Source organism: Stegostoma tigrinum, chromosome 35 (assembly GCF_030684315.1).
Source record: "Stegostoma tigrinum isolate sSteTig4 chromosome 35, sSteTig4.hap1, whole genome shotgun sequence".
NCBI lineage: Eukaryota > Metazoa > Chordata > Chondrichthyes > Orectolobiformes > Stegostomatidae > Stegostoma > Stegostoma tigrinum.
In genome coordinates this window covers 1718343-1740294 of record NC_081388.1, presented here as the reverse complement: position 1 = coordinate 1740294, position 21952 = coordinate 1718343, and the positions used below count along the sequence as shown (strand labels likewise).

At 43.4% G+C, this 21952-nt stretch overlaps 1 protein-coding gene across 7 annotated transcripts in view; it reads left to right on the top strand.

Annotated features, from left to right (window-relative positions):
* Positions 1–21952, top strand: part of LOC125447489 (EVI5-like protein) — a 291619-nt gene that overhangs the window by 76793 nt on the left and 192874 nt on the right. For all 7 annotated transcript variants that reach the window (XR_007246559.2, XM_048521914.1, XM_048521910.1 and 4 more), the window contains one exon: positions 19163–19334. Coding sequence is in view for 6 of the 7 variants with exons in the window: in XM_048521914.1 (XP_048377871.1) it covers positions 19207–19334 (128 nt within the window). In the remaining variant the exon portion in view is untranslated. The remainder of the gene's footprint in view (positions 1–19162; positions 19335–21952) is intronic.

The window sequence follows — 21952 nt, the reverse complement described above, 5'->3', positions numbered from 1 at the left end:
TAGATGCCAGAAACTGTCAATTTTAAATTGCACTATTGCTAGCTGATTCCAAAAGCAGTGTTGGTTTCATGTATCTGTAACTTTTCCTCTATCAAGTACCTAGTCAAATCTCTTTAAAAGGATACTATTGAGTTTGTTTTAGGCACATTATTAGACACTGCCATTAATCTGCAGCATTATCCATCCATTAATGTTCTGTGTATTACGTTACAGTCTTTCTGTGCTAATCTAGTTTGATTTGTTACCCAATTAGTTTTGACTTGTTTACTATCTATCTATCAAGATCTTATTTTAAATTGTCAGACTGCTTGTCCAACATCCTATTCAGAAATTCTGTCCAACTAAATAAAGGATTAGAGTTGGATCTGACTTTTTGCCTTTGGCCCCAGCAGAAACCTCTGTTCATTGCCCAATGTTCCTTGGTGTAGTCTGAGGTGAAGCTAGACCACACCATTCTTCACCTCTGTTATTTTTTTATCCCAAGGTGAATTTCAGACCATAAATTCAATTGTCATAAATTGTCAATTCCATTTCTCCCTGGGATAATGGAACAAATTTCTTTTTGGTTGCTGTGTTTGCCTATTTCTGACGCTGTCACTCACCCACCACTAATTGAATCTTCCTTGAAAGTTACTCGTTTTCTCCCTGATCTTTTCCACCTCACGCTGTGTGCAGTTTACCCTTTTGATCTGTGTCTAATTATTTGTATTCCGTGTATTAATGGTGAGCATTTCTTCTCTGCACCCTCTCCCCAAAAAAACAAAATTTCTTTTTTAACCTTTAGCACCTACAGATGTTAATAAGTTTTTGTCTTTTGTAGATAGAAATATTGATGTAACCTTTCAAATATTTTGCTTTTACATAGTGCAAATTGCTCTTGTAAATCCTCACTGATCTGGTGACCTTGTTTCTTTTTAGACTGACATCATTTTTTCATTTGTATTCAGTCTCTTAAACTCCTGTCTTATATGCCCACCTTAAAATTGTACTGTTATGAGTGTGGGAAATACTTAATGCAGAGGAATTCTTATGGACTTTATGATTATTAGAGTACAAAAACAGGTGTGATGATCTTGCGTAGTTGCAAGCATTCTCATTAGTGCCCACTCGAATGTGGAACCATGTGAAAATCTTTCCAACCCTGTCTGCATTATACAGAACTTTCACTTCTCACTCACTCATTAGCCAGTGTATGCTGTCCAAAGTCACCAGATGCAGTTAAGATCAGAAATCGCACAACTTGAAATAAACCTCTTGGACTATAACCTGGTGTCAAATGATTTCTGACTTTGTCCACCGCAGTCCAACACCAGCACCCCCACATCAGATGTGGTTAATATCAATGTAATGTGTGTTTGAGATCCTCTTACTCTGGTCATGACACTCTTAATGGCCCAGAATCTGGAGACTTCCTTCAGCACCCCTATAGCAATCTGGTGGATTGACGGCACTGAAGCAGCAACAGTTGTCCAGTCCACTGCTTCTCTGTCCTTTCCAGCTGTGTTACACACGTAGTACAGTCTTTGCTCCATTCTCAGAGACTCTCAAGGATGTGTCTTGAATTTTCAAATGGAAAAGTGATCCATTCAGAGGGAAACTTGCCTTTTCCCCCACAAATTCTTGTTGCCTGAACATTACTGCAATTAGCCTATAGATTATATGCGTACCCCTCTGCAGGAGTTTTAAGATAATGGCACTCCCTTATTGCATTTCATAGTCATGCATATTTTTTCACTTTGTTAATCCAGTGCCCTCAGAAACTCAATTGAATCTGCCTCTGCTGCCGTTTTGGGCAGTGCGTAACAAATTCTAACAACTCGGTGTTAGCAAAGTGTAGAGCTGGATGAATACAACAGGCCAAGCAGCATCTTGGGAGCAGAAAAGTTGACGTATCGGGCCTAGACCCTTCATCACCTGCTATGTCAGCTTTTATTGCCCATCTCTAAATGCTTGGAATTCTTGCTTCATAATTGCTTCACTTCTCTGAATTGACTCAGCAATTACAAGTCAACCATTATTGCTGTTGGTCTGGGGCCACTTGTAAGGTAGGCTAAGTAAGGCTGGCAGATTTTATTCCCTAACAGGCAGCGATCCAGATGGCTTTATAACTTCAGAATCGCTAATTGGCCAATGAGAATGGAACCAATCCTTGTAACTCTTTTCCTCATTTCATAGTAACTTTCTGCTTTTATATTCTTTGCCTCATCGGACATATCCTTGTTTGGCAATTGCTCCCTTTGTAATAAAATCTTGTTTGGTGACAGACATGTTTGGCAATGTTGAAATAATGATCAAATTAACCTACTTCACTGATACTTTGGGACAGCTGGAGGGTGAGAGAGAGAATCGATGGAAATTCGTTATTTCTGCTTTGCAGTTTAATTGTTAAAAGTTGAACAGTGCAGTGGAAGAAATAGGAGCAGGAGTAGACAATTCCCTTTAATGGATTAGTGATGTAACTAGGCAAAAGTGATGACTAGCTGAAGCCCACCTAGCTTTCTCATTGAAAAATGCAACAAGTGGAACGTGAGAGTTGCAGGGCGTGTGGACGAAAGTGGACACCCTCGCCAGGCCACCTGAGCTTGGGGAACACCCCTTAAGTTAAAAACAATTGCATAGCCTTACTTGGGATATCCCCTGAAAAGAGGCAGATGTGGTCAGCCCATGGCAAAACCCCAAAACAAAGCCAAGCCCCAGCCAAACAGTAAAATTTTCTTTAGGTTCAATGGATGAACACAGCAGGCTAAGCAGCATCTCAGGAACACAAAAGCAGATGTTTCGGGCCTGGACTCTTCATCAGGGAGGCGGATAGGGAGAGAGGGGGAGGCAGACTGAAGATGGAGAGAAAACAAGATAGGTAGAGAGGAGGTAGAGAGGGGATAGGTCAGTCCAGGGAAGATGGACAGGTCAAGGAGGCGGGATGAGGTGGTAGATAGGAAATGGAGGTGCAGCTTGAGGTGGGAGCAAGGGATGGGTGAGAGGAAGAACAGGTCAGGGAAGCGGAGACAGGCTGGGCTAGTTTTGGGATGCAGTGGGGGAAGGGGTGATTTTGAAGCTTGTGAAGTCCAGATTGATACCATTGGGCTGCAGGGTTCCCAAGCGGAATATGAGTTGCGGTTCCTGCAACCTTTGGGTGGCATCATTATGGCACTGCAGGAGGTCCATGATGGACATGTCATCTGAGGAATGGGAGGGGGCGTTGAAATAGTTTGCGACTGGGAGGTGCAGTTGTTTGTTGCGAACCGAGTGGAAGTGTTCTGCAAAGCGGTGCCCAAGCCTCTGCCTGGTTTCCCCAATGTAGAGGAAGCCACACCGGGTACAGTGGATACAGTATACTACATTGGCAGATGTGCAGGTGAACGTCTGCTTCGTATAGAAAGTCATCTTGGGGCCTGGGATAGAGGTGAGGGAGGAGGTGTGGGGATAAGTGTAGCACTTCCTGCAGTCACAGGGGAAGGTGCCGGGTGTGGTGGGGTTGGAGGGCAGTGTGGAATGGACAAGGGAGTCGCGATGAGAGACTTCAAAACCTGCACATCTGCCAATGTGGTATATTGTATCCATTGCACCCGGTGTTGCTCCCTCTACATTGGGGAAACCAAGCGGAGGCTTGGGGACCGCTTTACAGAACACCTCCGCTCGGTTCGCAATGAACAACTGCACCTCCCAGTCGTGAACCATTTCAACGCCCCCTCCCATTCCTCAGACGACATGTCCATCATGGACCTCCTGCAGTGCCATAATAATGCCACCCAAAGGTTGCAAGGACAGCAACTCCTATTCCGCTGGGGAACCCTGCAGCCCACTGGTATCAATGTGGACTTCACAAGCTTCAAAATCTCCCCTTCCCACACTGCATCCCAAAACCAGCCCAGCTCGTCCCCTACCCCCACTGCATCCCAAAACTAGCCCAGCCTGTCTGCGCTTCCCTGACCTGTTCTTCCCCTCACCCATCCCTTCCTCCCACCTCACGCTGCACCTCCATTTCCTACCTACCACCTCATCCTGCCTCCTTGACCTGTCTGTCTTCGCTGGACTGACCTATCCCCTCCCTACCTCCTCACCTATACTCTCCTCTCTACCTATCTTTTTTTCTCTCCATCTTTAGGCCTGCCTCCCCCTCTCTCCCTATTTATTCCAGTTCCCAATCTGAAGGGTCTATCCCCGAAATGTCAGCTTTTGTGCTTCTGAGATGCTGCTTTGCCTGCTGTGTTCAAACAGCTCCACACTTTATCTTGGATGCTCCAGCATCTGCAGTTCCCATTATTACAGTCAAAATAACTGTCTGGTTAAACAGTCTCGTGGTTCTAATGGGAGGTTGGTACTGGTGTGGCAGTTGGACTGGTCACAGAACTAGTTTTCAACAAAATTTTTCCCGGACTCGAACCTTAAAGTTTGCACAAGACCTTAGCTAGATGGAGAACCTCTACGAAATTACGGCGCAGCTTTGTTTCCGGCCTCTGATGTGAAGCAGCTGGCTTGGTTATCACTAATTCTAATAAAAGGCCTGGGCTCAAACTTGAGGCAAAATTGGTTGGGAAATATTCACCTAGATTGGCTCAACATTGTTCAATTAGAAAATAGCTGTTTGAGTGAAGTCCTAATTAACTAGCCAGAACATTTGTCAGTAACTTCTAGGCACCAGCAAAGGAACCATGGCCAATTTGAATGTTGGCCAGGAAGCAATTCTGTGATTCTGCAGGCCCACTCAGTGTCATTTGCTTTGCAGGCAAAAGTACAGGTAGAAATTTAGAGGACTGGAAAGCAAAGGAATGATCAAGCAATTCGTGTGTAGAATGGGCAGTACCGGTCGTACTGATAGTTTAGCCTGATGGGTTGGTTTGCCTTTGTGGGGATTTTAAACAAATAGCTGCTCTTTGCAGCTGGATTAATGCCCAGTCCCTTGCATAGAGGACTTGTATGCAAAGCTGGCAGAGGGGCTGGCCTTAACAAAGCTGGACATGAGCCATCTGTACTTGCAGTTGTCGTTAAATGAGGATTCCCTGAAGTATGCGACAATTAGTACCCATAAGGGTTTGTACCAATTTGAGACTGCCATCTGGGGCATCATCATTCTGAAATTTTTCAATGATTGTGAACATTTTACAAGGTCTACCCAAGTTGGTATTTATGCAGGGAAGACCAAGAAGGAGTACTTAGAGAACTTGGATGTAGTCCTTAGGTGTTTCTCCCAGGCAAGAGTATGCCTTGGAAAGGAAAAGTGTGTTGCTCCAGGCATCTACTTGGGCTTTAGAGTTGATATGACCAGGTTACACCCATTAGAAGATAAATTGAGGGCAATTAAAGGTGCCCCCATTCCCATGTCTGTACCAGAGCTTAGGTCTTTCCTTGGGCTGGTGAATTATTATGGAAAGTTCATCCATAACCTGGCCTCTGTCCTGGCAACCCCTTGCATCAGCGACTTTTAAAAAAAAAATACCCTGGAAATGGTCGCATAGCCAAGCCATAGCTTTCATGGAAAGGAAGAAATAGCTATCGTCCTCCCTGGTGTTGGCATACTGTGATCCCAAGCAAGACCTGGTATTAACAGATGATGCCTCCCCAAATGGCATTGGTGTAATATTAGCTCGTAGGTGGCCCATTGGAGAGGAATATCCAAAAGATTATGCATTCAAGACTTTGGCTAATGCAGAGTGTAAATATACCCAGATAGAGAAGGAAGGTTGGGCAGTCATGTTTAGAATTGGGAAGTTCAACCAATACCTTTACAGATATAAATTTGCAATAATAATAGACTAAAAACTCTTAGAGGACACAGCAGTGCCGCCCATAACTTCAGGCCAAATTCAGTGGTGGGTTCTCCAACTAACTGCATATGATTACGCCGTCCAGGAGGCCAAGTAGCAAATGCAGGTGTATTGAGGTGTTTTCCACTGACAGATACATTGCAGGTGGTTTTGCCACTGGAAGAGTCCACAATTGTTTTAAATTTTCTGGACACGTTTCCAGTCACTGTTGACAAGATCGGACTTTGAGCGCAGAAAGATCTGGTCCTTGCACAATTGAAATAGCTTGTGGTGCTAGAAGAAACAAAAGGGCTGTCATAACCCGAATTGAAATATTTTTGGACACAGACCAGATCGCAGAGGACGGCATTTTATTCGTGGGGAGCAAGAGTGATTGCCTTGAACAAAGGTTGCGATCAGATACTAGCTGAACTCTAATCATGGTTGCCCAAAGGTTTCCAAAATGAAGAAGTTGATGAGAAGTTTGTCTGGTGGTCGAGATTGGATGCAGACATAGCTGTGATTTTAGGGCAGTGCCAGCAGCTCTCCCATTGGAATGGCCATGTAAACACCAGGCTCGGTTACGTGTTGACAATGCAGGTGCTTTGATGGGCTCAGTGTTCTTAGTCATTGTGGACACCAAATGAAAATAGCTGGGTGTGCATAGAATTTATACGTCAAACAGGAGGGCAACTGTAGACAAACTGTCCGCATCTTTTGCGATACATCAATGTTTGGATTTGTTGGTCAGAGATAACGGGCCATCATTTATTAGCAAGGAATTTGAGTATTTCCTGAAGTCAAATGGCATTCGACATAAAAGGACAGCTCCATACCTTCCGTCATCCTATGGTCTGACAGAAAGAGGAGTCCAAACTATAACTTAATAAACCTCCTCTCATTCTTCTAAACTTCAGAAAATATTGGTCTAAACTACTCAATTTCTCTTAAGACATTATAAACTACTTAAAATTCATAATGCATATGAGCCCATTAGTTTATAATGGGAGAGGATGGTGTGCTGGTGTTATCGCTGGACTGTTAATCCAGAGACTCCAGTAATGTTTGGGGGGACTATGGTTCAAATCTCACCGCAGCAGATATTGGGATTTGAATTCAATTTAAAAAGTCTGGAATTAAGGATCTAATGATCACTATGAATCAATTGTTGAAAAAGCCCCATCTGGTTCACTATATCCTTTAGGGAAGAAAACTGCCATCCTTATCTGGTCTGTCCTATGTGTGACTCCTGACACACAGCAATGTGGTTTACTCTTAACTGCCGCCTTGATAAATGCTGGCCTAGTCAGTGACATGAAGGAAAAAGATTAAGGTTTATTGTGACATCCCTCTGGTGAGATTTGAGCTAGACCTTCTGGCTGAGCAATAGGGACGGTACCACTGGTAGAAGGATCCTTCAAACGGCTGAACACTACTTCAGGAAGTAACCCTTGCAATCATGGAAACAAATCCAGATTTCCTGTGTGAGAAGTGGTGACTATACCAACGAGGAACCTAACATGTATTATAATTATACAAATAGCCTTTACCCATGGACGGGGAATTGAAAACTAGCAGGCATAGGTTTAAGGTGAGAGGGGAAAGTTTTTAGAAGGACCTGGAGGGCAACTTCCTCACGCAGAGAGTAGTGCATATATGGAATGGGCTGCCAGAGAAAGTGGCTAAGGCATGTACAATAGCAATATTCCAGGTACATGAGAAGGGGTTAAAGGGATACCAAGTGCAGTCACTTGGAACTGGCTGAGTGGGCTACATGATCAGCATAGTCCAGTTTGGGTCAAAGGGACTGTTGCCATGCTGTATTACTCGATGACTCTAAATTGCCCGAATCTGACTTGGGGAATAAAATGAACAGTAACAATGCAGTGAAAAGTAGGTTAGCACATCAGTTGGTGACTTTACTAGGGGAGTTTGCTTTCTCCTTTTAACTCGGTCATAGGCTTTCCTCAAGGGTGAAAATCAGTAGTGAGCTAGCTCAAGTGTTTCTTACAAGGGGTTTTGCTTCAAGCCATAGTTCAGAGTTTAATTCCATTGTTCAGTTGTTTTCTGGTTTCAGTGTGTCTACAATGAGCTTATTGATTTTGCCTTTGACTGGGAATATAATTTATTCATTATTTTAAATCACTGGAAAGATTTAAATATTGATGGATCTTGGCATTTTTTATTTTAAAAATCACCACAACAAAGCTAGTGAATCACCTCACAGAACTTAGATTGTTATACATGTCTGCTCACCTTTCATTAAAAGGTAGAGCGCAGAATCATTGCTAGGTTAGTGCCGTATCCACAAAGGTATCTAAAATGGTCCTTGTTAACAGCATATGAAAACACTATCAGGTTGCATGTCAACGGTGTACCTCACCGGCTCTCAGTTCTGCTGCCATCTGGCTGGTCACACTGCTTAGCTAATACCCTACTCGGGTTGGGCAGAAGTTGAATCCCAACTAAATAAAGCCAAGTTCTGCATCAGCTCATCAGCTGCTTTTTCATTCTTTATTTTTGAGACCTTGGTTTTGATTATTCCAGTGCCCTCCTGCTCAGCCTCTCATTTTTCATTCCCTGCAGACTAAAATTTGTCCACATCCATTTCCTGACTCGCTCCAAGTCCTGTTTGCCTGTCTCCTCTATGCTTATGGAATTACACTGACTGCCGTTTGGGAGTGTTATCATTGTTAAATTCCAAAACAGAGGAGAATTTTAAACAATGATGTTGTCTTTATATACCTCCAAACTCAAATTTCCATGCTTGCCCGTTTCTAAACACTTACGCATCCATGACTTTTCTAATTGTTGCAGTGTTGTCAGACGTACTTTACTAGGCCCTGGAATTCCCCCGCTGCACTGTCAGCCATGGGCATTCTCCTCCTTCATTGCACTCCTTGGATCTCTCTCTGACCAAGCTTTTGAGCGGACTCTGAACTCCTTATCTTATTCTGTAAATTTAGCGACGCTACTTTGAAAGTCCTTGCAACATTTTACTCTGTTAAATGTACTATATGAGTGCACGTTATGTTCATTGTGCCCTGGACGTAGACAAAAAGAGGTTGTTCTGATTAAAAATGACTTGGAGACTGCCTGCCTGAGTATTAGACCTTGTGTATCTCGTCATTATAGTTTAAAACAGTGTTTCATCCATTGTTTGAAAGCAACGTATGCTCAGTTCTCCTTTTTTGAGATTAATGATTCTATTTTAATAGTGCAGATTAAGGCAGATTGTTAGTCTGGATGTCAAGAGTAGTTTAAAAAACAGAAATTGCTGGAAAAACTCAGCAGGTCTGGCAGCATTTGTGTGAGAGAAATCAGTCAGCATTTTGGATCCAGTGACCCTTCCTCGGGACTGGATCTGAAACATTAACTCTGATTTCTGTGCACAAGTGCTGCTAGACTCGCTGAGCTTCATTGGTGATTGGTTTTTGTTTCTGATTTCCAGCATTCAGTTCTTTCGGGTTTGTTTTGTTTTCAGTAGCACCGTGTCCTTTATTGTTGGCATGGAATCTTTAACACGAATGGCTAAAGCAGGCATCTTGGGCCTTGATTTGACTGCCCTGTTGGAGAGAGGTTATCGTGTAAAGCCAGGAAATCTTGCCTTCCTAAATACAAAAATAGTTTCCTGACAAAGGAGTAGCCGGACTGACTAACTTGGCTGTCTCTTGGGTGGAGAACTATAAAATGCCTGCAGCCCAGGTTGAGTTTTTCTTCTGTGAGAAGACTCTATCATGGGTGTGTGGGTGCTTGGATGGGCAGTTAAAAGGTCATGTGGTAGAGTAAGGTGGAATAGGATGGATTGATTACAGGTTTTTTCAGGTGCAGGGCAAAAGAGTGGTTCTAAGAAGCTAGCAAATGTGTAGGTGTTGGTACTGAGGGAGATCACTGCGATTGGGATGTAGAGATTGTTGAATTAGCATGAGGGAAGGTTAGAGTTTAAATTTAATTGGGTCTGGAGGTAACTCCTGTTCTGTCCACTAGCAATGCAATATAGGCACATACTTTCTGGATTCCACCCTTCTCATGCCCTTTTTCTTGCCAGGTTTCCTGAGGCCTGAGACCTTGAAATTCAAATCACTCTCTTTTTAAGTGAGATAACAAGGTGTAGAGCTGGATGAATAGCAGGCCAAGCAGCATCAGAGGAGCAGGAAAGCTGATGTTTCAGGTCTGGACCCTTAGAACATAGAACATAGAACGTAACAGCACAGTACAGGCCCTTCGGCCCTTGATGTTGTGCCGACCTGTCATACCGATCTGAAGCCCATCTAGCCAACACTATTCCATGTACATCCATGTGCTTGTCCAATGATGACTTAAAGTTGGCGAATCTACTACCATTGCAGGCAAAGCGTTCCATTCACTTACTACTCTGAGTAAAGAAACTACCTCTGATATCTGTCCTGTATCTTTCACCCCTCAATTTAAAGCTATGCCCCGTCGTGCTCGCCCTCGCCATCACCATCCTAGGAAAAAGGCTCTCCCTATCCACCCTATCTAACCCTCTGATTATTTTATATGTCTCAATTAAGTCACCTCTCAACCTTCTTCTTTCTAACGAAAACAGCCTCAAGTCCCTCAGCCTTTCCTCGTAAGACCTTCCCTCCATACCAGGCAACATCCTAGTAAGTCTCCTCTGCACCCTTTACAAAGCTTCCACATCCTCCTCATAATGCGGTGACCAGAACTGTACACAATACTCCAAGTGCAGCCGCACCAGAGTTTTGTACAGCTGCAGTATAACCTCTTCGTTCCGGAACTCGATCCCTCTATTAATAAAAGCTAAAACACTATGCCTTCTTAACAGCCCTGTCAACCTGGGTGGCAACTTTCAAGGATCTGTGTACATGGACATTGAGATCTCTCTGCTCATCTACACTACCAAGAATCTTACCATTAGCCCAGTACTTTGCCTTCCGGTTACTCCTACCGAAGGGCATCACCTCACACTTGTCTGCATTAAAGTCCATTTGCCACCTCTCAGCCCAGCTCTGCAGTTTATCTGTCTTTCTGCAACCTATAGCATCCTTGGTCACTATCCACAACTCCACCGACCTTAGTGTCATCTGCAAATTTACTAACCCACCCTTCTATGCCCTCATCCAGGTCATTTATAAAAATGACAAACAGCAGTGGACCCTACACCGACCCTTGTGGTACACCACTAGTAACTGGTCTCCAGGATGAACATTTCCCATCAACTACCACCCTCTGTCTTCTTTCAGCAAGCCAATTTCCGATCCAAACTGCTATATCTCCCACAATCCCATTCCTCCGCATTTTGTACAATAGCCTACTGTGGGGAACTTTTATCGAACGCCTTGCTGAAATCCATATACACCACATCAACCGGTTTACTCTCATCTACCTGTTTGGTCACCTTCTCAAAGAACTCAATAAGGTTTGTGAGGCACGACCTTCCCTTCACAAAACCGTGCTGACTATCCCTAATCAATTTAGTCTTTTCTAGATGATTATAAATCCTATCCCTTGTAACCTTTTCCAACACTTTACCAACAACTGAGGTAAGGCTCACTGGTCTGTAATTACCAGGGTTGTCTCACCTCCCCTTCTTGAACAGGGGAACCACATTTGCTATCCTCCAGTCGTCTGGCACTATTCCTGTAGACGATGAAGAGTTCAAGATCAATGCCAACGGCTCTGCAATCTCCTCCCTGGCTTCCCAGAGGATCCTAGGATCAATCCCATCCAGCCCAAGGGACTTATCTATCTTCACCCTCTGTAGGATTTCTAATACCTCTTCCTTGTGAACCTCAATCCCACCTAGTTTAGTAGCCTGTATCTCAGTATTCTCCTCGACAACATTGTCGTTTTCTAGCATGAAAAAATATTCATTTAGTGCTTCCCCTATCTCCTCTGACTCCACACACAACTTACCACTACTATCCTTGATTGGCCCTAATCTTAGTCTTGTCATTCTTTTATTCCTTAAATACCTATAGAAAGCCTTAGGGTTTACCCTGATCCTATCCGCCAACAACTTCCCATGTCTCCTCCTGGCTCTTCTGAGCTCTGTCTTTAAGTCTTTGCTGGCTACCTCGTAGCCCTCAAGCGCCCTAACTGAGCCTTCACATCTCATCCTAACATAGGCCGCCTTTGTCCTCTCGACCAGACATTCCACTTCCTTCATAAACCACAGCTCCCACACTGTACAGCTTCCTCCCTGCCTGACAGGTACGTACTTATCTAGGACACACAGGGGCTTTTCCTTGAATAGGCTCCACATTTCTAATGTGCCCATCCCCTGCAGTTTCCTTCCCCATCCTATGCTCCCTAAATCTTGCCTAATCTCAGCGTAATTGCCTTTTCCCCCAGCTATAACTCTTGCCCAGTGGTATACACCTATCCCCTTCCATCACTAAACTAAACATAACAGAATTGTGATCGCTATCACCAAAGTGCTCACCTACTTCCAAATTTAACACCTGGCCAGGCTCATTACCCAGTACCAAATCTAATGTGGCTTTGCCCCTTGTTGGCCTATCTACATACTGTGTCAGGAAGCCCTCCTGCCCACACTGGACAAAAACTGACCCATCTATAGTACTCGAACTATAGAACTATAACTTTCTTCAGAAATGATGATGGTAGTTGGTGAAATGTCCGTTTATATGCATAAGATAAAGTGGAAGAGGGGCTAAGGAGTAAATTATAGGTGTGGATAGAGCCCAAGAGACAGGAGAACAGTTGTCAAAGGAGTGGACACCTAGGAGGACATGGGAGAGCTCATGCCCTAAAGGTGTTGAACTCTATACAACCCAGAAGGCTGCAGGATTCCGAAGCAGGAAATGAGGTGCTGTTCTCCAACTTGCACTGAGCTTCGCTGGAGCACTTCAACAAGCTTGAGGCAAATGCTGGCCAATGGAACAGGGTGGTGTATTGAAGTGGCAAGCGACTGGAAGTTCAGGGTTTTTTGTTGACAGAATGTAGCCTGTGCAAGGCATTCATCTAGACTGACAATGCAGTGCTCAGCTGATGGAGGTTCTACTCTGCTGACTTGTAGTTTTGGCAGAGATAGACAAAGATTGGGTAATAAAACCTCCTCAGGAGATCGCACTCACGCTTAAATCTCTAAGAAAGATCAGTTGAGGTTTTATTACCCGCTCTTTGCCCAATCAACGCAGCAGCTCTATGCTGGCACTTCCCAGCACTAATTTGATCAGCATGATTCGCTGCTCTTTTTGCATATGACTCCACTTTCTCCTTTTGCATTTATCAAAGTTTCTGTGAAAGCTACCATTGAGTCTGTTTTCACCTTCCTAACACACTCTCTTCCGAATCCTAATAATGTGTACTCCTCCACCCTGCCCCCGTCAGAAGGGTTGTATATGTTCGTATGACTCACTCCTGCCAGGTGAGGAGTTTGGCTCAAACCTGGTAAGGTACAATGTCTATGACACTATTTCAAAGCAAATGAGAAGCTCTTCTCCCTGATGACCTGGTTAATATTTAAACTTCAATCAATGCCTCATAGTTTCTGATGATCATACTGCTATGCACAAATGTAGCTGCTGTTTTTCTTTGTTGATGGGATGTGGGCATCACTGACTAGGCCAGTATTGCCCTTCCCTAATTGCCTATAGAAGGTGATTGTAAGGTTCTCAAACCACTGCAGTCCTTAAGGTGTAAGAACATCCACAGTGCTGTTATGGAGGAAGTTTCAGGACTTTGGCCCAGTGACAGTGAAGGAATATAATTCCAGATCATGGTGGTGAGTCATCTGGAGGGGAAACTACAGATGCTGGTATTCTCTTGTCTCTGCTGCCCTTGTCCTTCCAGGTGGTAAAAGTTGTAGATTTGAAATGTAATGGTGATGGAGTCTTGAGTTACTCAAGTGCAACTTATGGATGGTGCACACTACTGCCACTGCCACTGATGTGCAGTGTACATTGAAGGTGGTGGAAGCGTTGTCAATTAACAGAGCTTCTGAATGGTGTCAAGTGTTAAAGCTGCACCCATTCAAACAAGTGGAGAGTATTCCACCACACTGCTGACACCCATCATCCACAAGGCACAAGCTAGAAAATATATTGCTCCCTTCAGAATTCCTGGCCTCTGACTTGCTGTTGTAGCTTCAATATGTATTTGGCTGGCCACTGGTAACCTTCAGGGAAGTTGATGGTGATTAGGTTATGGTCTACCATTGAACGTCAAGGAGGGATAGTTAGATTCCTTCTTGGAAATGGTGATTGCCTGGCACAAGGGTAGCACAAATGTTACTTATCACTTTTTCAGCCTAAATAAAATTGGATGTTGTCCAGGTCTTGCTTTGTATGGATGTGGACAACTTCATTATTGTGCAGAATGCTGTGCAACAATCATTAAACTTCTCCACTTCTGACATTATGATGGAGGACAAGCTTTTGATAAAGCAGTTGAACATGGCTGAGCCTTGGCTACTAGTCTGAGGAATTCCTGCAGAGATGTCCTGGGACTGAGATGATTGACTTCCAACAATCTGAAACATTTCCTTTGTACCAGGTATGACTCATAGCAGCAAAGGGGGTCTCCCTGCCTATGTCCAGTACTGACTCCAGTTTTCCTTGACTTCCTTGATGTCACGCCTCGTCAAATGCAGCCATGAAGTCAGAGATAGTCACACTCTGCTCATCTACTTTCATCTTTCCTATGTTGAAACAGGAGCTATACTTTAGAAGCACTTCCTTGTCTGCAATGTCTGGTGGTTGTGAATGCCACCATATAAATGTGCACCATTTTGTTCCATTACCCTGAATCTTGGAGTTGGTTTTGACCTCAGCCCAGTTGCTCCACACTGTGGATTATGCATCACATTCTTTCAAAACAACCAAAAGGACACACTGTTCCAGGCTTCACACTATCATTATTCTGATGCACTGCCAGAGAGCATTTAACATAAAGCACCGGGGGGGAAAAAAGATGTGGAAGGTGGATGGGTGGCTATCAATGGAGTATGCTTCTCCTACTCCTCTCTGTTAAACTCAGCCCCGTGTGTTGTCCAGTAATTGTGATGCAGCATGTACCCATGAGCAATGCAGTCACCTCTGTGGCCATGCTTTCAATGTACAAACTATTGCTCTCTGACCAAGCTTGTGAAATATTGAAGTATGAACATTTAATTTATTTGAAGCCTGAATTAGGAATAATATGCTGTCTTCAAAAAGTTTGGCAATATCTTCCCATGCATTTGGTTTCATAAAATCATAACATAATAGACTCCCTCAAGGGCAGAAAGAGGCCTTTCAGCCCATCAAGACTGCACTGACCCTCCAAAGACCATCCTACCTCGACTCGCTTCACAGTCCATAACCCCACAAAGGATTTTTACCATGGCTAACCCCCCAAAACTGCACATTCTTTGATATTACAGGGAAGTTTTTACCATGGCCAATCCACCTAATCTGCACAACTATGAACAGTGGGAGAAAACCAGAGCACCCACTGGAAACACATCAGTTGTGGGAAGAATGTGCAGACTCCACACAGACAGTGGTGCAAGAGAAATTCTGATCTAGCGTCATCAGCAAAATGGTTAACTTTGTTTCTCACTGCAGAAGTTGTATTATCATTCCTGCCTTCTCTCTCTTCACCCTCGTGCCAGGACTCATTTCATTATTGACTTGTAATTTTAATATTGTGCCCTGTTGTGTGTTGACTCACCAAAGGGAATAATTTTACTCTTCAACTCTCTGGATTAAAACTATTGATTAAAAATCTTGCGCTGAGTTTATCTGCACTGTTTCTGAAATTTGACCCATTAATAAAGTCCTGTTATCTTTGGCCTAATCTACATGTCAGCTGTTCCTAATGTGTGGTGCCAATGCAAACCACAAAATACAGAGACCCCATTGGCAATAATCATGGCTATATTCAGTGACTCATCCCTTCATGTGCTAATATTCTAGACCATGGGGAAAAATAATGCTAACTTTGAGATTTCTGTTCACAGACATCAGAATCCCTTTGCTCCTCCATAGCTTCTGGTATTTTTGCAAGTTTCATTTCTGTGATGTACTGAAATAGTTTGGTATGAGAATAGCTTTGTTAATCATCATCTGTACAGTTATTACCTGCTCCCTTTTTAAAACCACAGCTTTGGAGGAGGGGCTAACTGTAGCTACAAGCTTCCTAGGTGGCTCTAAGTCCACAATTGGCTGTAAGTTGGTATATTTGTATCTGTTTAACGTGAGATGCACAACATTATCATTCAAACCATGCTCATAAATATGCTGTGTTTTGATCTAGGTTAGCTGCCTTTTTTGTGTATGCACCTTGCCATGTGGCTTAGTGGTTAGCACTGCCGCCTCAGTGCTGGGGGCTCAGGTCTGATTTGAGCCCTGGGTGATTGTGAAGCTTACATGTTCTCCCTGTTTCTGCATCGGTTTCCTCTGAGTGCTCCAGTTTTCTCCCACAGTTCAAAGATGTGTAGTTAGGTGGATTGCTTTGGGAAATTGTCCAGTGCCCAGGAATGTGCAGTTAAGTGAGTTAGCCATGGTGAATGTAGGGTTATGGGGATAGGGTGGTAGGGGGAGCTGACTGTGGCTGGGATACTCTTTGAAGGGTCAGTGCAGACTTAATGGGCTGAATGACTTTTCCCTGCACTGTAGAGATTCTGTGATTATCACAGTTATTCCATGTGACTTGCCAAGCATTTATTGCCCATCTCTAATTTCTCTGGAGAAGGTGGTGCGGAGCCAAATCTTGAACCACTGCTGTCCTTGGGATAAGGACACCCACAGTGTTGTTCAGAGTTTCAGGATTTTGACCCAACAACAGTGAAAGACTAGAATAGTTTCAAGTCAGTGTTGTTTGGCTTGTTGGGGAACTTGTAGGTAGTGGTGAGCTGCAAACACTTTGAGCTCTATTATCGGAGGAAAGATATACTGGCAGTAGAGGCACCCCAGAGGAATTTCCCTCTTGATTATGCACATCAAGTGATTTTCCTATGAGTAGGTTGGGCTTGTGTTCATTGAATTTTACAAGAATGAGAGACCATCTTTATTGAAACATTCAGAATTCTTCAGGGACTTGATAGAATTGATAAGGAGATTGGCCCTAGACTCATCCACAAGAGAAAACCGGAGTGTATAATATCACTCTCTCCGTGACTCCCTTGTCCGCTCCACACTCCCCTCCAAGCCCACCATACCTCGCACCTTCCCCTGCAACCACAGGAAGTGCTTCACTTGCCCCCACACCACCTCCCTCACCCCCATCCCAGGCCCCAAGATGACTTGCCATATTAGCCACATGTTCACCTGCACATCTGTCAATGTATCCACTGTACCCGGTGTGGCTTCCTCTACATTGGGGAAACCAAGCGGAGGCTTGGGGACCACTTTGCAGAACACCTCCACTTGGTTCGCAGTAAACAACTGCACCTCTCAGTCGCAAACCATTTTAACTCCCACTCCCATTCCTCAGACGACATGCCCATCATGGGCCTCCAGCAGTGCCACAATGATGCCACCTGAAGGTTGCAGGAACAGCAACTCATATTCTGCTTGGGAACCCTACAGCCCAATGGTATCAATGTGGACTTCACAAGCTTCAAAATATCCCCCTCCCCCCACTGCATCACCAAACCAGCCCAGCTCGTCCCCGCCTCCCTAACCTGTTCTTCCTCTCACCTATCCCCTCCTCCCACCTCAAGCCGCACCTCCATTTCCCACCTACCAACCTCATCCCGCCTCCTTGACCTCTCCGTCCTTCTTGGACTGACCTATCCCCTCCCCACCTCCCTACCTATACTCTCCTCTACACCTCTCTTCTCCTCTATCCATCTTCCGTCTGCCTCTTTCCCCCCGCCGCCTTATTTATTCCAGAACCCTCTCCCCATCCCCTTCTCTGATGAAGGGTCTAGGCCCAAGACGTCAGCTTTTGTGTTCCTGAGATGCTGCGTGGCCTGCTGTGTTCATCCAGCTACACACTTTGTTGTCTTGTGTAATATCAGAGTTAGCATTTGAGAGAGATTAGGAGAATTTTTTTTCCTGAGGTTATACTGAATCTGTAGAATTCCTTACTGTAGAGGACCAACAGAGACTGGGGCTAAGTGAATTCAGGGCTGAGGTACAGATTTTTAATCCTTCAGGGAATCAAGGGTACTGGGAAATGGCAGGAAAGTTTTTAGTTGAGGATTATCGGATCAACCATGATCTCATTGGAGGACAGAGCAGATTCAATGGGCTGAATAATCTATTTCTGCTCCTGTGCCCTGTTATCTTAGTGGTATACCTTTTGCATCTGTTATCCTTCCCCTTCTAGGTTATAGAAGTCTTGATTTGAAAGATGCTGTCTTGGCGAGTTGCTGTACTGTTTGTTGTGTGCTGCTGTAGCTGTGTATTGGGGAATGGCAGCCAGAGAAGCAGCTGCTTTCTTCTGAATGATGTCAGGTTTCTTGCTTTGGAGCTGCATTCACCCAGCAAGTGGGCAATGTTCTATCTCACTCTTGACTCGTGCCAGTGAAGAGATGAGTTGTTGACTGCAGAATTTCCAGCCTCTGACCTGCTCTTGTGTTGTAAACTGGGCAAAAAAAAGTGCTTAAACTGGAAATTTCAAAAATATATCGTTTAAGCTTCAATGTAATGTTAATGAATAATGTGTGGCCTGTTTATACATTTGGACTGAACAACATCAATATTGGCTGAAAACAAAAGCTATACTTTTCATGCATGAAAAGTGTTGAAAATATGCTCTTTATCTGAAGAAAACTACAAGTGTTAGGGTGTGAATTCTTAAAATAAGTTCACTTTGCTCTTGTTATTGGTGGTGAGCCCATAGGAATTGGATCATTTGATGTTTTGTAGTTGAAACCTGTGATCCTCATGTTCAGTAGTCAAGAAAAAGCTGAGGAACCAGTAGCAAAAGTTAAACTTCAACTGATACAGAAAAGTCTGGTTGAGCCCTCATTGCTCTTTGTGAGACACTGTCTTGCACAAGTTGGCTGTGCTTTTTCTGCATTGCAACATTAAATATACTTCAGTTGCTTTCAATGAATATTGTTCTGTGGGTAAGGTTGTGCAACACATTATCAAGTAATGTACTTGTCTAGTCTATTCAAGAAATCTAATAATTAAACTAATTTTGGAATGGTGTACATCTCTCTTGCTTTAGTGTAAACTGTTTGATCCTTGTGAAACTGTGGATTAAATAAAAACTCAAAGAACCGCAGTTGCTGTAAATTGCATACAAAAACAGAAGTTGCTGGAAAAGCTCAGCAAGTCTAGCAGCATCTGTGAAGAGAAATCAGAATTAACGTGTTGTGCCTGGTGACCCTTCTGCAAAATTCACTGGGCCCTGGAACATTGACTCTGATTGCTGTTCATAGATGTTGCCAAACTTGCAGAGCCTTTCCAGCAACTTCTGTTTTTGTTGCAGATTAAATATAATTGTTAATGTTAAGCTCTCTCTCTTAGATAATATAAATTTTGCTGCCATACGGTGCATCACCTTCTGATGGATGAAGACCCTAACACTGCAAAGCCTTGTTTCCATGGCGAGTCCTGCAATCAGTCCTGACTCTTCCTCTTCTGATAACCTCAGTCCAGATGAGCTGGAACTTCTAGCAAAGTTAGAGGAGCAAAACAGGTGAGGGATGTCAGTAGCAAAATACACGATGGTAATGTTGTAGTATGGGCCCACTTAATGCTGTAATTTAGTAAGAGCTGTTAACTGACCTAAGCTATGCTAACTATTGGGAAACTATGTGGCTTGTGTCTTCATTTCTTGTCAAACTGCTGATTGTAAAGCATGGAATAAAGGCAGTCAGATTGTTTCGATAGAGGCCTATATCAGGGGATTCATTTCCTGGCCATGGTAGATGCTTTGCAGTTTCTCATGGTCAGTGCTACTAGCTTGGGTGCAGAATAATCTGCAAAGTATCTTTGTTGTTCATATTTTTTGGTGTGTTTCCTTTAAAGGTAAACATGCCAGTAACGGTGACTGGCCCATGACATGCAACCATGGCCACTGCTACCTGGTCATGAGGACTCGTTCTGTGATTTATGTTATGGTTCACTAAGGAGAATGAATAAGTTTTCATCAATTTGAAACAGTTGCTTTCCAATAATAAAACATCAGGGACTTTAAGATAGAAAGCAAAAATATAATTATGAGAGTCTGACATTTTTATGAAAAATAATTTAAAGTCATGAAAGGAGGCACCCAGTGCTGGTTCGCAAGAGAACTGGCTCATGTCAATAACTTGCATGGCAGCAAAGAACTGAAAGTGTGGTCAGACTATTTGATAGGTGCAGCATTTTTCAGTTCAAGCATAGAAAATATAAGTGAGAAAAAGGAGGGAAGCAATTGGGGTGTGCTTGTAGTGGTTAAATGTGTGTGCTGTTGGTTAATGTTAATGAATATTTTGATTGGAGGCTGCACATAAGGTAGTAGTTTTGGGAGATGGATGGAGAATTGGTGGTAAGAGAGCAGTGACATCTTCGCATTTAATGACCAAATGTCTTTAATTCTTGCTGTGTGCCCATGAAATCTGTTCCTCCCTCAACTAAGTATTTTACAGCATCGGACCAACTTCTCTTGTAGAGATACAGAGGGAGAAGTTTTGCATGAGCTGCTTTTGTATTTAAAATGTTTGAAATAAAGTATCTATTTCTGACTGAACATCATCAAAATTCTTTATTTTTCCATGAGATGTGGGCGCTAAGGCTGATATGTCTTGCCCATTGAACTGATTGAAATGGCCTCATGAGGCCAACGTCAGTTGAGAGTTTACTGTGGGTCTGGAGTCCCATGTAGGCCACACTAGTAAGTATAACAGATTCTATTCCTATTTTTATAGTAATTGACATAGTTGCAATTAAACTAGTGATAGTCATACAGCACGGAAACAGACAGGCCAGATGACCCTGTCCTTTTATTGGAAATCCAGGTACCCCCTCCATAAGGTCATTAGAGATGCCAGGAGGCAATGCTGGACAATGCTAGGCCCAAACTAACCAAAGGGGATATCCGCTGTTTGTGGCAAGGCCTACACTGCATACCAGGCTACAAAGAGCGGCAGAACAGAACAGTGGACAAAAATACATGCCTCCCTGATGCATTCAGCGCATTTTACACTCATTTCTAGCAGAAGATCAACAAAACGGTGTCCCCTGCACCAACAGCCTCTGGTGCATCTGCTCCCTAAGTCACTGCTGCAGAGGTCAGATCAGCCTTTTTGAGATAAAACTACAGAAAGTGACCAGCCCAGATAGAGTCCCTGGCTATGCATTCAGATCCTCAGCATACCAGTTGGCAAGGGTATTTGTTGATATCTTTAACTTCTCTGGACTACAATCTGATGTCTTCATTGAATTGAATTCCTTGTTCTGTTCAGTCACCCTTATGCACTTTGTAGAGTGATCTTTGTACTTTGATCTGCCTGTACTGCACACAAACAAAACATTTCACTGTACCTAGATGACAATAATAAATCAAATCAAATAAACAGTCCATGCAAACCATAGGTGAGACTAGTTTAATTTGGGACTGCCTGACCTTGGCCCATATCCCTCAAAATATTTCTTATTCATGTACGTATCCAAATGTCTTTCAAACGTTGTAACTGTATCCAAATTTGGCTACAGTACATTCTGTATCTGTTTTCAAGTCATTACTATAGTTTGTAAGTAGTAGACCCTGAGGACCAAACTCTGTGGCACTCCTCTACTTACAGTTTGCCTACCAGGAAAAGACTCATTTATCTGAAGTCTCTGCTTTTTGTTGGTTAGCCAATCCCATATCTATCCTAAAATATTACCCCAACCCCATGTGATTTTATCTTGTGTATTGACTTTTTGTTAACCACCTAAACAAGCAAAGTCCAAATGTATGCGATCTACAGGATCCCCATTATCCAGCTTGCTTGTTAGGTCTTGGAAGTACTCTAGCAAATTAGTCAACATGATTTACCTTTCATAAAACCACGTCGACTGTGATCAGTTGTACTTTAACTGTCCTGTTACTGTTGCCTTAACATGGGATCCCCAATTTATGAAGGTTTGCCTTACAAAGCTGCGAATTTACGAATGCAATCCCAGAGGTGGATGCACTTCGTTTAATGCAATTTTAAAGACCAAGCATAAGAACAAATGGACTTACAAACGGACTACAGGCTGGAGCCTATTGAGAGCGGCCTGTAATTAATCCTAATGATTTTCCCATTGACAAATGTTAAAATAATTGGTCTATAGTTTCCTATTTTC